The 15371-nt window shown below is 40.3% G+C and overlaps 3 protein-coding genes across 12 annotated transcripts in view; 1 reads left to right on the forward strand and 2 right to left on the reverse strand.

The window, feature by feature from the left end:
• ttc7b (tetratricopeptide repeat domain 7B) overlaps positions 1 to 4009 on the reverse strand; it is a 62107-nt gene extending 58098 nt beyond the window's left edge. For all 4 annotated transcript variants that reach the window (XM_061246368.1, XM_061246359.1, XM_061246350.1 and 1 more), the window contains exons 1-2: positions 3806 to 4009; positions 1087 to 1241 (exon numbers count right to left, since the gene is read on the reverse strand). In XM_061246368.1, coding sequence (XP_061102352.1) covers positions 1087 to 1241; positions 3806 to 3926 — 276 coding nt within the window. In that variant the 5' untranslated portion in view covers positions 3927 to 4009. The remainder of the gene's footprint in view (positions 1 to 1086; positions 1242 to 3805) is intronic.
• Positions 4010 to 5204: 1195 nt separating this feature from the next.
• brms1la (BRMS1 like transcriptional repressor a) lies at positions 5205 to 11487 on the reverse strand. 2 transcript variants are annotated; one of them, XM_061244907.1, is made up of 11 exons: positions 11004 to 11487; positions 10269 to 10359; positions 9961 to 10088; positions 9587 to 9666; positions 9346 to 9442; positions 8308 to 8397; positions 8040 to 8104; positions 7900 to 7939; positions 7561 to 7687; positions 7132 to 7223; positions 5205 to 6146 (listed from the first exon to the last, which is right to left on the reverse strand). In XM_061244907.1, exons 1-11 carry the CDS (start codon positions 11137 to 11139, stop codon positions 6130 to 6132), a joined length of 963 nt encoding a protein of 320 aa, XP_061100891.1. In that variant the 5' UTR covers positions 11140 to 11487; the 3' UTR covers positions 5205 to 6129. The 2 variants fall into 2 exon arrangements, with proteins under 2 accessions (XP_061100891.1, XP_061100882.1); XM_061244898.1 differs by lacking the exon at positions 5205 to 6146 and having other exon boundaries at positions 6242 to 7223.
• An 810-nt stretch (positions 11488 to 12297) lies between these two features.
• The window catches only part of ralgapa1 (Ral GTPase activating protein catalytic subunit alpha 1), a 64864-nt gene continuing 61790 nt past the window's right edge, over positions 12298 to 15371 (forward strand). For all 6 annotated transcript variants that reach the window (XM_061229002.1, XM_061229323.1, XM_061229083.1 and 3 more), the window contains exon 1: positions 12298 to 12673. In XM_061229002.1, the coding sequence (XP_061084986.1) occupies positions 12568 to 12673 (106 nt within the window). In that variant the 5' untranslated portion in view covers positions 12298 to 12567. The remainder of the gene's footprint in view (positions 12674 to 15371) is intronic.

The raw sequence follows: 15371 nt of genomic DNA on the forward strand, positions 1-15371 counted from the left end.
CACAGATCTGTAACAATCAGGCCAGAGACAACTTGCAGTTTGATAAACTGAAGCTCTTACATTGGAAGACAAAAAGCAGAAGCAGAACTAAGGAAACCAACACACTCCACCCATTGTGAAGTCTACATCGCCTCTGCCAGGTTTCATGTTAGTGACTTAAGGAAGGAAGATCAAATTTGACTTTGACATTAGATACTGAGGATTTTTTTCCCTCCACTCATCACAACATACACAAACAAGTGTTCTACATGTCTGAAAGAGCAACCGGGATCAGTGACATTTTCTAATGTCCAGAGAGGGAGAGACTCGCCCTAGAATGACAGCATTCATAGTAGTTTTTCTGTAAAATAAAATGACATACTAATATTGTTCATATAGGTCTTGAGAAAGTCTTGGAACAACTTCCCCATTTCTATGACAACTACTCACAACTACTCACTGGCCTGTAGCGTAGTGGTTAAGGTACGTGACTGGGACACGCACGGTTGGTGTTTTGATCCCCGCTGTAGCCACAATAAGATCCGCACAGCCGTTGGGCCCTTGAGCAAGACCCTTAACCTGCATTGCTCCAGGAGAGGATCGTCTCCTGCTTGGTCTAATCTACTGTACATCGCTCTGGATAAGAGCGTCTGCCAAATGGCATTAATATAATGTAATGTAATGTCCATTTTCCTCCCTAGTCTGAAGACTCATCACACAGTACCTTGACTCCTCTTGACTCTCTCCTCGTGGCAGTACCCTAATCTATTGTCACTTATGTTTCACTGGTCTCATCTTTTAGCCCCTTGTTGTACCTTGTAGTCTAATCTAGGACTGCTGCATTTGTATTTATCTTGGTACTGTAGTTCTTGACCTTATTACTGATGGACTTAGCCTATTTACAATGCGCACTACAGTTAATGTTCATGGTTGTACACGTGTTTCTGTGAATTGTACCTCATCCAACCTGATCAGTAGTTTGTTCTAATGACCTTGGAATGCACTTTTTGCATGTCACTTTGGATAAAAGCATCTACTTTTAAATGTAATGTCGAGATGACTACAAATAATTCTGAGGATGTGTTGTTGACATCCAGCTCGCTATACCTTGAGGTTGCCCCGGTCCAAAGCGGCGGTCAGGTGCTTCCGGACCTCCACCAGCTTTGGCCTCAAGCCTCGTGGGCTGGCTCCCTGCTTGATGGGGTTCTCCTTCAGGTACTGCTGAAGTTTAGTCTCCCCCAAGAGCAGCTCACCCAGGTCATCTGCAAGACAGTCACACCTCCATAATAATCACACCATAACAATCTCCACCTCACTCGCATCCAACACTAGGTGTCATTACACTGCAGTAACCTTTGTCAGGAAACATTGCCATTTCAACTCATACAATTCTGAAGATCACGATTAATAGGATAAAGTTTGAATATAAAGATAAATCCGCACTGTTAGGTAACACTTCTGCCTCTTTGAAAACCACAGAATCCTCACTACAATCTTACCAAAGCACTAGAATGCAACTACAGGTGCATCTCAAAAAATTAGAATATCATTTTTTTTTCATAATTTAATTTAAAAAGTGAAACTTTCATATATTCTAGATTCATTACACAAAGTGAAATATTTCAAGGCTTTTTTTTGTTTTAATCTGGATGATTACATTTTACATCTGACAAAAATCAAAAATCCAATATCTCAAAATATTAGAATATTACATAAGACCAATCAAAAAAAGGAATTATAATACAGAAATGTTGGCCTTCTGAAAAGTATGTTCATTTATGCACTCAATACTTGGTTGGGCAATCACGGGGAAGACTGCTGACTTGACAGTTGTTCAGAAGACACTCATTGACACCCTCCACAAGGAGGGTAAGCCACAGAAGGCCATTGCTGAAAGGGCTGGCTGTTCACAGAGTGCTGTATCAAAACATATTCATGGAAAGTTGACTGGAAGGAAAAAGCGTGGTAGGAAAAGGTGCACAAGCAACAGGGATGACCGCAGTATTGAGAGGATTGTCAAGCAAAGCCGATTCAAGAACTTGGGGGAGCTTCACTGAGGCTGGAGTCAGTACATCAAGAGCCACCATGCACAGACGTGTCCAGGAAATGGGCTACAAGTGTCGCATTCCTACAAGTGTCAAGACACTCCTGAACCAGAGACAATGTCTGAAGCATCTTACCTGGGCAAAGTAAATTTTGCATTTCATTTGGAAATCAAGGTCTGGAGGAAGAGTGGAGAGGCACAGAATCCGAGTTGCTTGAAGTCCAGTGTGAAGTTTCCACAGTCAGTGATGATTTGGGGTGCCGTGTCATGGTCCACTGTCTTTTATCAAGTCCAGAGTCAACGCAGCCATCTACCAGGAGATTTTAGAGCACTTCATGCTTCCCTCTGCTGACAAGCTTTATGGAAATGCTGATTTCCTTTTCCAGCAGGACTTGGCACCTGCCCACAGTGCCAAAACTACTAGTAACGGGTTTGCTGACCATGGTATTACAGTGCTTGATTGGCCAGCCAACTCGTCTGACCTGAACCCCATAGAGACTCTATGGGGTATTGTCAAGAGGAAGATGAGACACCAGGCCCAACAATACAGACAAGCTGAATGCTGCTATGAAAGCAACCTGGGCTTGCATAACACCTCAGCAGTACCACAGGTACTGACACGCCGCATTGATGCAGTAATTCGTGCAAAAGGAGCCGCAACCAAGTATTGAGTGCATAAATGAACATACTTTTCAGAAGGTCAACATTGCTGTATTATAAATTCTTTTTTTGATTGGTCTTATATAATATTCCAATATTTTGAGATACTAGATAAGATTAAAAACAAAAAAAAATACGTTTTAATATGTCTTCAAGAACACAATGGGGGAAATGAGAATGAGAATGTGGGTTTGGTGTAATGTTAGTTACATCAAGGAAGCGCATAATAAAACCATTAAATGTATGCGTGGTTATTCATGTTAATTAAACCTCTTCCATCATCCGGTGTAAACCAAGCTTAACGCCCCAGCGACAACAAACTGAAACAGACAGAACTGAGTTATGGTTAATTTATTTTTGCACAAGTTAGTAGCAACAGTCATTTTTATATTCTTAATTCCAAGTGGCAAAATTGACTTAGTAAAGTGTCTTTAGCTTAGTCAGTAAATTCTAGTTAGTTACCACCAAACAGGGGTTATCGGGAGCTCTTGCAACAAACTATTAACTGCAACTTTTTGGCGAGCTAACTGAAATCAATTCACACGTAATTAGCACGGCAGTTATTAACTAGCTGGCTCGCAAACTAGCTAGCGAAATGAAAGACTAGCTGGCAAGTATACAATGTCAATATTGCAATACCAATATCACTAACGTTAGCTTGGCTATATAGTTAAAATAGCTATCTTACGTACACTACAGTAATCAATAAGTGAAACCTAGTGAAAGCTTGCCAATAAGCAGGAATTACAACACGAAAAGCGAGTGAACCGATTAATAGTTCAGTTAATAGAAATGCTCTTCGCTAGCTAGTTAGCCAGTTTGACAGGACTGTTTTCCCATAATCCTTTTTAGGATACTAGGCTAGGCACTTGGCTAATGACTTGTCAAAAACAGGAAATAGGGAATGAAAACGTAAGGCAAGTCTTAAAACTTTATTTCTCGTCTTATAGCTCCGTGAAAGCTGTAAGCATGATCACATTTCGATATAACTCTCATTCATTCCAAATGTCATTCAAATCTATTCGCAATGTCGGGTCCAGGAAAGGCCGCGGCTTCTAGCTAAGGTGCAGGCCTAAGAGGCTTCGCCTAGCAGCGAGCTACAGGACTCTCTGATTTTCCTACCGTTTGATATGAGTTTTGCAGACAACTGTCGCACAAGCTCTGGAATCTTCTCCCATTGTCCTTCGGAGCGGCAACGTTCTATTTCAGTCTCTAATCGTGATCCAGACTTTCTCGCTGTCATCTTTCTCCAAGCCTTGGACCGGGGATTTAGAGACCAAAACAAATCAACCCGAAAACTGCTGCGGCAGAGGCAGGCGCACACTACAGAACGCGAAACAGCGACACCAAAAGACTAAAAAGTGTAATTTTATAAAAGGTAAAATATCAATAATATTATGCTTTACCTTTTCACCTGTGTTGAACTGCTGCCTGCATCATGCTCCAGCTGGCTTTGACATACTGATACTTGGAATTAAGACATACTATTGGTGTATCCGTTGTATAAAAGGCAACTTGATGTTAAAGGATTGAAATATATATACGCTACAGGGTACAAGTTCTAGATGAGAAGTTTATTCCAAATTGAAGGCTACATGAATAATTTCAGGTTTTACCGTTTCTACCCAGAATGTGGTTAAAGTCTTCATACAAACACTTTTATGCAAAATAACTATACAATTCCAAGTTGCTTAAATATCCAGAAGTTGTGTTCTTAGGTTCTCTGGATACTGGTATAGGACCCGAATGAGAAAACCAATTATCTTTTGACCAATTATCACCAACTTTTGCACGGTAGTATAAGGGGACAAGTAGTTCAAAGAGTATGTACCAAATTTCAACATGATCAGACTATGAGAAGTTTATCTAATTACTACTGATTTTTTCAAGACCATTCATATGTCCTGTTTCTATTGATAGAGTGGAATAAAAATGTTCGTCAGTTTCATATGCCGAATGTATGCATCCAGTTTGTGACAATCCAACTTGAAAGTCAAAAGTTAACATTTTTATGATAAGCCACGCCCGCATCAATATTTATTGGCTTACTGTGCCCATGTTTTTAGAGTATAAACTTGTTTTTTTAACGATTGAACAAGCCAACTGAACGAATTGATACAAGTCAAAATCTAAAAATGTAGCTAGACGTATCTTTTTGGTCCAAGAGGGTTTTTTGTTCAGCTGGAGCGAGGGAATCTGGGGGTAAAGACTTTTGAATCTAGCCAAAACGGTTCAAGAGTTATAGAACATACACATTGTTTCTCGCAACAGCGCCATCTTCTGGTGAATCGCAATACCTTTTCAAACCTGAGTAGTGGGTCACTATGGAAACCAAACTTGTTTGCTGTAGATCATACGGTTTTTGCGGTGCAAACACTTTTAAGGAAGAAAAAGAATAATACAAATCGTAACAAACACAAAACGGTTCCAGCACTTCGTCCTTGGACCCTAAAATATATATTTTTCAATGGTAACTCATACAATTTCCCAGAAATCTCAGAAAATAACCACAATTCACCAATTCAATTCATAAACATTTATTTTATTGTGCATGCATCATATTAATGTTGTTTACATGGAGAAAAAGAAATGCTTTAATATATAACGTAACATGGTTTACAGATTACACAGAAGTTTATATTCCAAGTTTGCTGTACAGAATAATTTTGGAAAGTTTGAGAAAATATCAGTTACATACTGATTTACTGTGGGCTATGCAACATAAAAATCCTGTACATGGCTCAACTATATTGAAGCATTTCTCAAGTCTAAAATACAGAACATTATTTACCAATGAATCCCTTTATCCTTACATGTATACATTTTACTGTAGACTGCATTTTCACATCCATACATTTAGAAACAGAAACATTTTCTTTTTCTTTTCAAGAAATACCAACATCAAGGTTACCACTTCAAATAAACCAACCCATTTCCCATTACATAAATTCTCTTGATTCAATCAGTGGGACTAGCATAAGATCTGCACACATAAATTCATATTCTTAGCTGTGAGCTGACAAGTTTAATATGATCTTGCACAATAACCAGTCAAACAAATACTACATAAAAGATATAGCCACATGAACTTACCATACATATCCTTATGTGGTGATACTGTACGACCTATTCTCCATATACCTACAACTGAACAAACTGTACACGGGCACATTTCAGTATAACCAAGTCAATGACAAAAATATATTGAGTCAATGACAACCTCACAGTAGGCCTATATTCAAATCTCAATGGTAGAGGCACCCGAGATGACTTGCCTTGTAGCTCTAGCAGTTCTTGTGCTGAAGGTTAATCAAACCTCTGAAGATCTGCTTCCCTCTTTTCCTGCAGCCTTGGGCCCAGACCTTCCTCAGCTCATGGTAAATAAGGCCTCCTTGTGCCGTCTTAGCCTCTCTGAACACGTGGTGCTGTTTGAAATGTTCCATCTCTTATGAAGAGAATGATGCTGAATACCAAGGCAATGATAAGTACATTGTCCTGAGACTTTTTGGGACAGGTGCAATCAAAACCAAACACCATGACCCCCCCCCCCCCACCCACAATAACAAGTGACTGAATAAAGCAGGAGTGAATGTATCATGTTTGGAAAGAAAACAGACGACTCTCCCACCCCTCCATACCTTTTCACAATGACCTGTTCAGAAATTCTGTAGAAAAGCCACATGATTGACCGAAAGGACAACTTAATTGCTCGTACTGTATCATTGCAAAGTACAAAGTCCTCACATACTGAAGAAAACACTGCTCTCATCATGTTTAAAACACATACACATTTGTAAACTAAAGCAGGACAATCACAGATATTTGCAAGGACAGGTGGCAGTGATTAACAGATTAATACTGTGTTGAAAAGAAAACCAGAATATGCTGATAGTGTCAATACTTGACATGAGGTAACCTTTCAGCTCAGGCACCTAAAATGGAGGAAGACAGCTCTTTTCACACAGCTTTGTATACACATTGCAGGACTATGATGGAAACCAAGTTTGGCACGCATTTCCTGTGGTACGAGATACACGTTAAATATCTCTCTAAGGCTTTTAAGAGGCTTTTAAGACTTGGTCCATAATTGTCCCGTGTAGTGAATTACAAGCAATAGACATAAGAAAAATTTGGCTTTTAAAGTGTTGAAATGAGATTCCATCCTTCCCTCCAAAATTACATATAGACAGAAAATACTTCTATCTTCTCCTATGCAGAGCCAGAGGATTCATGACCTATCACAAGCACGCACAAACACATCAGCACACACATGCTACGAGAGCTGAGAACGGAAACCCATGCAGTGGAACAGGTTGCAAATTTAAACCCAGGTGAGGAACAACCATCAGCTTTAAACACCGATGAAGAGGAAGGTGTGCACATTTCAACCTGTGCCGGACGGATCGGGGGGAAATGTGAGCATTAGGGGTGTTTTATGGTGTATTTGCCTTTCTGGAGCTGAGAAATGTAGAGCTTGGATTTACTGCCGTCGAGGCGTTTGAACCAGACTTCATCGTGGTTGATGGTGGTTATGATGGCACTGTGGAAAAGAGGCAGAGACGGACGATTAGGCACCACCTACAATTATACACGTCCCATTGAGCAGACACTTTTATCCAGAGTGACTTTTGAATATTTTTACACAGTATCTGCTTTACAGCGGGACACTGAATCAATTCAGGCAGGGTACTTTGCTCAAGGGTAGAACAACAGTGTCTAACATGGAAATTGAACCTGTATCCTTTGGGTTGCAAGCAGACTTCCAAAACCACGATACTACACTGCCACCCCCAATAAAGAATATAAACAATAAATGGCATGAAGAAGAAACGCAGTGATACAATTCACCATCACGTGCTGGAATAGCACAGATTCACCTTGTTGGATATTCGTCTTTTCTGTCGATGCAGATGTTCTGTCCCCGGCCGTACCACTCGCCGTCGTAGAACAGACGGCCCTCCTCTGACCGCGCGCTGTGCTGATGCTTATCGGTCTTGGTGGAGGCTGTAATGTTTTCAGGACAAAATAATTATTCAAAGCTAAAAAGGCCCACGGGCAAAGTCTTGGCAAGTTCGATATTGTCAGTCTATTTACTCTGGCTTCTAAAACTGGAACACCATCACAGTCACATTTGTCCCATCATTCTCTTTAAAATAGGCTTCACAACTCTTCTTTTTTTTTTTTTTTTTTTTGAAGGGAGGACACTGTGACATTACCGTCTGTCTTTACTCTGTGCTGTCCCAAGGTTGCCATCGCCTGCAAGACATGAAATTTAATGTTTAAAAAATAAAATAAAATAAAAAGGCAGCAAAAAATTATTTTAGATTTGGTGTAAAGTTCAAAGGGGAAAAAAAACCTTTCTAATTGCTGTCCAGTCTTCAAGTATGTCCAAGTCTTGCAACATGTACACAATATATGGCCGTGAGCAGAGTTAAGAGAAAAGATGGAAACTGACTGAAGTTCCAACAGCATTTGACAGCAATTAATCAAATTACACTGCCTACAACAACTGCAAGAGAGATAAAATGCATGCATGCATACATACACACACACCCACACACACACACAGCTAGGATATTCACAATACAGACCAAACTTGTGACGTTTGATGTTAAAAAGGATATCTGATACGACAACTGGCTTCTTCTTTTTGTCTGGGCTGAAGGGATCTTTCTTCTTATTCTTCCTTGACTGCAGTTCATCATTCCACAACTCTAAAGTAACAAAGAACAGATTGTTTAAGTTTGTAACAGCAGACTGAGCAGAGTAGTCAACCCTTGATTTTACACTTTTTTTTGGTCCCAGTGGTTTATAATGGGCAGAAGAAAATCATCCTAAAGCTAGACAAAGCTTTCCAAGTCACCTATTTTACATTGTGACCAATAAGTCACCAATATCGCCCACCACTGAAACTGTGGTTAAAAATATATTAACCAATTTTCCAGGGGAATATCTGCACTTATTAATGGGCCTGTTAAAGAAGACACATCGAGCTGCTGTTTAAGCTGCCGTCTTGTCCCCCTCCAAACAGGTGACCCCAGACCTTAACCGATGTTTGTTTCCAATTGTAGTTTATCATCATCTTTGGATGATTATTCATTGTTAAACTGCAAGAACTTAGCTGAGAAAAATACCTCAAATCCGTCTATGTGCCGCATACCAGGCAGATGCTGTTGCACTTTTGCTCAAAAGACATGTTTATCCTAGTGTGCATGACATGACATACCATACCTTTCCTTCCTTTCATTCTGCCTGTGCCAGGTCAACACACTGTTTTTATATGTGAGAAAGAAGCATTCAATTGCATGACTCATCCGTATTAGTTGTTATTAAACTGCCTACAGCAGCGCTACTCAACTCCTCATCCTGTGGGCCGCTGTGCCTGCGGGCATTTCCTCTGACCGTGCTCAACACCACCTGATTTTACTAATTATTTCACCCGCTTGGTTCAGATAATAAGCGAATTAGTCGAATCAAGTGGTGTCGCGCACCGTTGACGCAAACGCCTGCAGACACTGCAGGCCGCAGGAGGAGGAGCTGAGTAGTGCTCGCCTACAGGGACTCCCCGGAGGATAACAACACAAGTTAGGTCAGGTCAGGTGATAGAGAAAAATGGGTGGCCCTAGCTGACAGTGTTGCACCCAACACCTGCACAGTACTACCTGACGTGATGTCTATGCTGTGGCGGTCTTCCTCCAGGCGTCGTATCTTCTCCTCGAGCTCACTCTGCACAGTGTCAAACAGGAGCAGCTTCTCACTCTGGGAACAAAAATCCACAAGTAAGTAAATAAGTAAACAGGGCCAACACAATGCAGCGAGTGATTGACTTGATCACAAGCAGGGGATAAATGAGCGCTTAAGCCGGTCCGGTTTGTTGTATTTCCCGCTTGTGGTTATGCTCACCTCCCAGTGTTGGAATGCAGCCTGGATCTCACAGTCATATTTGTTCTTTACGGACTCCAAGCACAGCTCTCGATAGATCCCTAAAAGTAAGATCGGATGAAATCATTAGACAAGTTCTTCTGAAGAGAAGACATCAAGAATGCAACAAGAACACATTTTCCATTCCACTGGCAAATGTGTTCTTCTCTGCTGAGTTCAGTCATGTAATATAATAGCATGAGCAGAACCACAAATGTGTGGTTTCCGTGAAACTTTAGAGCATTTCCTATGCCCAATTTACACAAGTTGTAGTTTTCCTTCTTTGTGTGTGAGGAAGAACAACGGTGCACTGCACAAAAGTGATATTAACAAAAACTTAAAAGAATAGGGCTTACCTGCAACTTTGGTTCTGATCTGCATGTTCTCCTGCAGGTTGGCTAAAGGCTCCAGGTACTCCGGGGCCTTCCCTGCTATCACCTCCTGCAGCTTTGCATCCACCTGATTTAGCCTTTCCTTATAGAGCCTGCCAAAAACAAAACCACTTAAGCAGGCAGTGGTATTTGTATACTTAAGATTTTCAATGAACTGTCGTTTTCCAGAAACCCCAGGCAACCGCCTAAAAATATTTGTTAAATTTCACAAAAGAAATACAACTAATGAAAAAAATTTAACTAATACGAAAAGAAAGAAAACAACATCTTACTGGTCTTTGAGATCTGTAAACTGCTTCTCGAGGTTGGTCATTTCGTCTAAACATTCCATTCTTCTCCTTTCGCAATCCTCATCATCCATTTCTACGAGAGTAAGAACATTCGACATTACATTTCTGCACCAATGTCCATAGAAGAAAATTAGACTTCCAAGTGGAATTGCTCAGAAATCCCCAAATATACAGCTGCTGTAACTCATTAGCACTAGTGACCACCACAATCGAGGGACGGAGGCAAGTTGACAACCTCAAATCAGTAGCTAGCAAAGTTAATAACTGTTCAGATAGTGCGACATATCGCACGATACACACCATTGTGCTTTAGATACTTTTGATGACTGCATTGCAAAATGTAATGGTTGCTAAATATGGTTGCTTTTATAGCATGTTAAGGTTGAGCTACCAATACCGTTGACGTTGGCTAACGCGCGAATGAGGTGGTCAAATTAACTGTATTCTTCTCTAAACAAAAATGTCCATTACAAACGGACTGGACTTGTAGTTTACATTAGCTTGAACGTTTGTTACCACGATTACTGACATCACAAGCTATCCAATGATGCGAGTAGCAGCAAGCGAACGTTATATTATTGTGTGAGTCGGCACCATGTTATCCGCCCATGGCATCAACTCAACGTTAACTTCACTGAAAGTCACCCTGGCCTCTTTGCCTTTCCCTCACGTCAAATGGAATAGTAATTTACAAAACCCTCGATAGTGTGAACTTACCTGAACTGTCTCCATCTTCAGAAACGGACGAGCTTTCAGTGTCCTCCTCATCGGAGCTGCTTCCCTCTTGCTCCGGATAATCAACCTCCATCTCCTCATGGTTACTTTCTTTCTTTTCACGGGAGTGAACCGGCATTGCGCTGTGTCCGAATTCAGCCTAGTCAGATCAATTTGCTAGCTAATGTGTGTGGTTGGATAGCTAGCAAGTTTAACGATAACGTTAGCTAGATTAACATTAACAGAAAATGAAAAAGTAGTTAGCTAGCTAGTTAGCTAGTAATGTTGCTAGCTAGTTTTAGTACGGTAAAAACAGAACAGTTGGCAGCTGGCGCAACCTGCCTCCTGAAAAGGCAACGAACTAGATCGCTGCTAATGTCAATTTTAACCTATCGGCTAAGTAAAAAAAGTATCGTCTGCTACTCTAAACGAATGTTTTTCGCACCCACGAAAAACCATAACCCTAGAATAGAATCGTCAGAGAATGGTTGACTGGCGCGGAATTCGCTTTTACTGGATTTTTATGGGAATTGTAGTTTTTATGTCTAACTACTGCAATCTAAAACAGTCGTTATAGGGAGCGGTTGAACTACATTTCCATAACGACGGATGGATTTCGGTTGAGGATATTTCGTTTACCAACAGAGAATACATTGTACAAGACCTTGGTAATCGATTATCGATGAAAACAAACTTGAGCTGTGTCTGACAAGCACAAATAACTATCCACGCTAAATCTCTTGCCACAACACAGCTGGACATCTCTGTTCAATACCTAAGATAAATAAAATACAAGTCTACTCTCAAAATAAGCAAAATAAGCTATATAAAACTTAATGATCACTGTAGGTGTTCACATCCAGTGCTTATCCGGTGCCAGTTATCTATGCTATTCAATCGTAATCATACGAGCCTAACTAAAGTTTAATTTTAAATGTACAAGGTTGCATCTGTGCCATTCATAACGTTTATTGGAAACAAGGGGCATTAAACTGGGTTACGTTAACTTTACAGCTCCTAACTAACAATTGAATCACTTCATGAATTAATACTTTGGACTATCTATAGTTAAACGTGAAGTGTGTTGTAACTGGCTTTTTATTTCTGTGTTTTAAATTTAGTTTTATGATGTTTTTAGATGACATTAGTGTAATTTAGTGTTACTTTGCTAGCTAATGTTGGTAACGTTATTTCCCCTCGAAAGATTGTTGCTACTTTCTGCGTTGAATTGCTCTGATTTCCATTAACTTGTTTTTCTTCTTTCGAATCCGCCATGTTTTGAGATTTATTCTGTTTTTGGGAGAGGTGTGTTGAGTGCCGTCCTGGGCAGATAGCTACGTTTCAGATGTGATTTTCTGCAAAATGCACACCTCTCCGAGCGTTTTATTTATTTATTTTCATTTTATTATATACAGAGGCCTGTGAATTCGTACAACTTCTAATGTTAACGGACCCAGACCTGTAGCGAGTAAGCTAGTTAGCTAGCTAGCTATAATTCATATTGAAGATTAGCTAGCTAACAAGGCAAGGGTTTGCGCCCTCCTCTGAAATCCTTCTCGCTTTCGGAATGTTTTCAAAAAAGCCTCATGGGGACGTCAAAAAATCAACACAGAAAGTGTTGGATCCAAAAAAAGATGTGTTCACCCGCCTGAAACATCTGCGGATTGTGATAGGTAAGTCACATAATGCTCTAGCTAGCTATCGCTCTATATTATTAGCTAGCTAATCAGCTAGCGTTGGCTGGCTAGCTAGGTAGCTAGTGATAGCACTTAGATATCCATCTGCATTCTATGACTGAGACTGACAGAGCGAATTGCTCTGGTTGGCAATGTTGAAGCATCTTCCGCTTTTATAACTGTTTTAGGGTATTCCGATATTTTGTTTAAGCTGGCTGTGCTTAATGTCACCTAACGTTAAGTGTTACGATGCTGCGTGTTGCCCTTTAATACCTCTTGATAGATGGCTAGTTACAATGTGCGTAACTTTAACAAACAATTTCAGATAATGTTAGCCTAAATATGGCACTGTGTCAGATTAAATTTACATTCCACGTCTTCCTAGCCCTAAGCTGTTTGCCATTGCATGCATAAATTAACTTGGGGAGCACTTTTGGACTGAGTATACTCGGTAGACATCGATTTAAAAAATCGTTTAATTGAGGTTTATTATCCTTCAGTTTTTGATTAGAGCTAGCTATTTTGTAACTTGAAGACGACCTAAGCAAGTTTTATTAAGTTATAATAAACAGCATTGAATATCATCAGCAGGAATATTTGAATCCTGAACATGGGTTGGGCAGTATGTATTGTGTATGTGACCTGCAGCAGCAAGCAGCGATTTCCTGTGGGGTCTGTCAGGAAGGTCCAATAGAACAATTTCAGTCCAATACCCAGGGCTAGAATGCACCGTTAAAGCCTTAAGGCCCATCTGAATGTTTTGCTTCAACCTTTATAGCAACATTTTCAATGTTTATCTGGCCGATTTGACATTACTTTAATACTGTGGATGCAATATTAGTGTTTTGTTTGGCCTATGAAACATGGCTACAGTAACTGGTGCTATAAAATTGCTGCCCCGTCAAATGAACCTGTTTCCTGTATTGTGTTCAACGCAGTTACCAGACATCCTGTTCTCATAGTCCCTTTGTGATTGTTGAGGAAACGGAGAGCATCTTGCATGACTCAAAGGCAGTGGTGGGCATTATTAAAGCCCCACATCACAGTGCATGGTGTCAAATCAAATAATTTTGTAACATAAATTAACAGAGAGCTTTAATATGGTAACAATCATATAGTCTAATAAGAAGATGTGTTAGTGGCATACATTAGACTAGATGATTGTTTAAAACACAATGCAAGGAGGCATGCATTTCTATTTCTCCCTCCTGCTTGCTACTGTGGCCAGTATTGCACTTTGAGATAATTATGGCTACCGAGGACAGAAGAGAGGAAATTCACTCTGTGCAGCTAATGGGTGTGCCTTGCTCAGCGTGGCCGTGGGGGATCCTGAAGCTCTGATGAAAATCACTAAGTCGGGGTTGTTTGTGGAAAAGCATTACTGCATAAGCAAACTGGCAGCGGGGTTTCTGGGATGCTGTGAGGTTTTGGCCTCATTTGAGGTTTGGTAATATGCAAAAACAAGAAACAAAAGAGTTGTTTGAACTGCGAGTAAGATGATGGGTACAGTTCAAGTTACAGTGCCTGAGCTACACCAAAATCGAATGTGCAGCAAGGTGCGATAAATCCTTGGCAACGTTTACCACCTACTACACGCCAAAGTGTGCAATAAGAATAGATGTGGGAGTGGCAGACTCCTGCAGCACTAAATACACACAAGGGGATCTGAGGACTTTCTCTTTTCGTTTGCAGCCTGAAGGCTTTACAATAAGAATTAAATTAATGTTGATGTATTTGTTTAATGTTTTATATTTGGTGTATTATGGTCATCCCTTGACTTGATTATACTGCCGTCTACTGTAAGAAACCTTCATAAATTACAATAATGTTGTAATGATGTAAAAAAAAAAAGGATTTTGGGGACTGCCCCAAAATAGCTTTGCCTGTTTAATAATCCTGCAAATTGTAAAACAGTGGTCTAATTGAACAACTGTGCTTCATCCAGGGCTAGAATATGCACTCAGGTACACTTATCTCCGAGTATGAGTTATCGTTGTGTGCCTTGGCACAAACTATTGTGTGGCGCAGTGGCACATTGGGTGTATGATATTTAAGGTGGTGTTAAGAAAGTTTCATTTCAGAGTTTTCCCTTTAGCAGTCCACTGTGTTGTGAAAGCCATTATCTATGCTCTGTGTGACAGGAAGGTCTGTTCTTAAAAGAACTTGAAATATGCACTGCTAAAGAAGGAGTCCTTTGCATTGAGAGGTAGGCAAATGGCCTCCAGTATATTTAGTTGTGAAGACTTTAAACAACTTCAGAAGGAAACATAACTTTTGTGTGTTCTCAGTAGGCTGTCACGTGCCATCTGATCGTGGCAGATCTTTGCGTTCTATTTTGGGGAAGGAATACTTTTGAACATGAAAGTTCTGACAAAGCACCCTTCAAACGGTCAGCCGAGATGAAGACTGAAAATTAATTAAATATTTTGCTGTGATCTAAATGGAAGAGGCGGCGTTGGGTATTTGAGATGCAGAATAGACTCAATCAATGTGAACTGAAGTTATGGGTATGGTCTACTCTAATGCTACTCGCTGAATATGCTGAGTGTTCTCCTGGTAATGACATCATGTTTCTCCATCATGATTTGTATGAAAATGAATAGACTGGTTTGATGTACTGTTGGCAGATTCGCAGTGGATCTGCTCTGGAACTGCAGAAATTGGTTCTTCAAATGCCTTGTGCATTTCAGTGTAC

The sequence above is a fragment of the Conger conger genome, chromosome 1, assembly GCF_963514075.1.
Source record: "Conger conger chromosome 1, fConCon1.1, whole genome shotgun sequence".
NCBI classification, from domain to species: domain Eukaryota; kingdom Metazoa; phylum Chordata; class Actinopteri; order Anguilliformes; family Congridae; genus Conger; species Conger conger.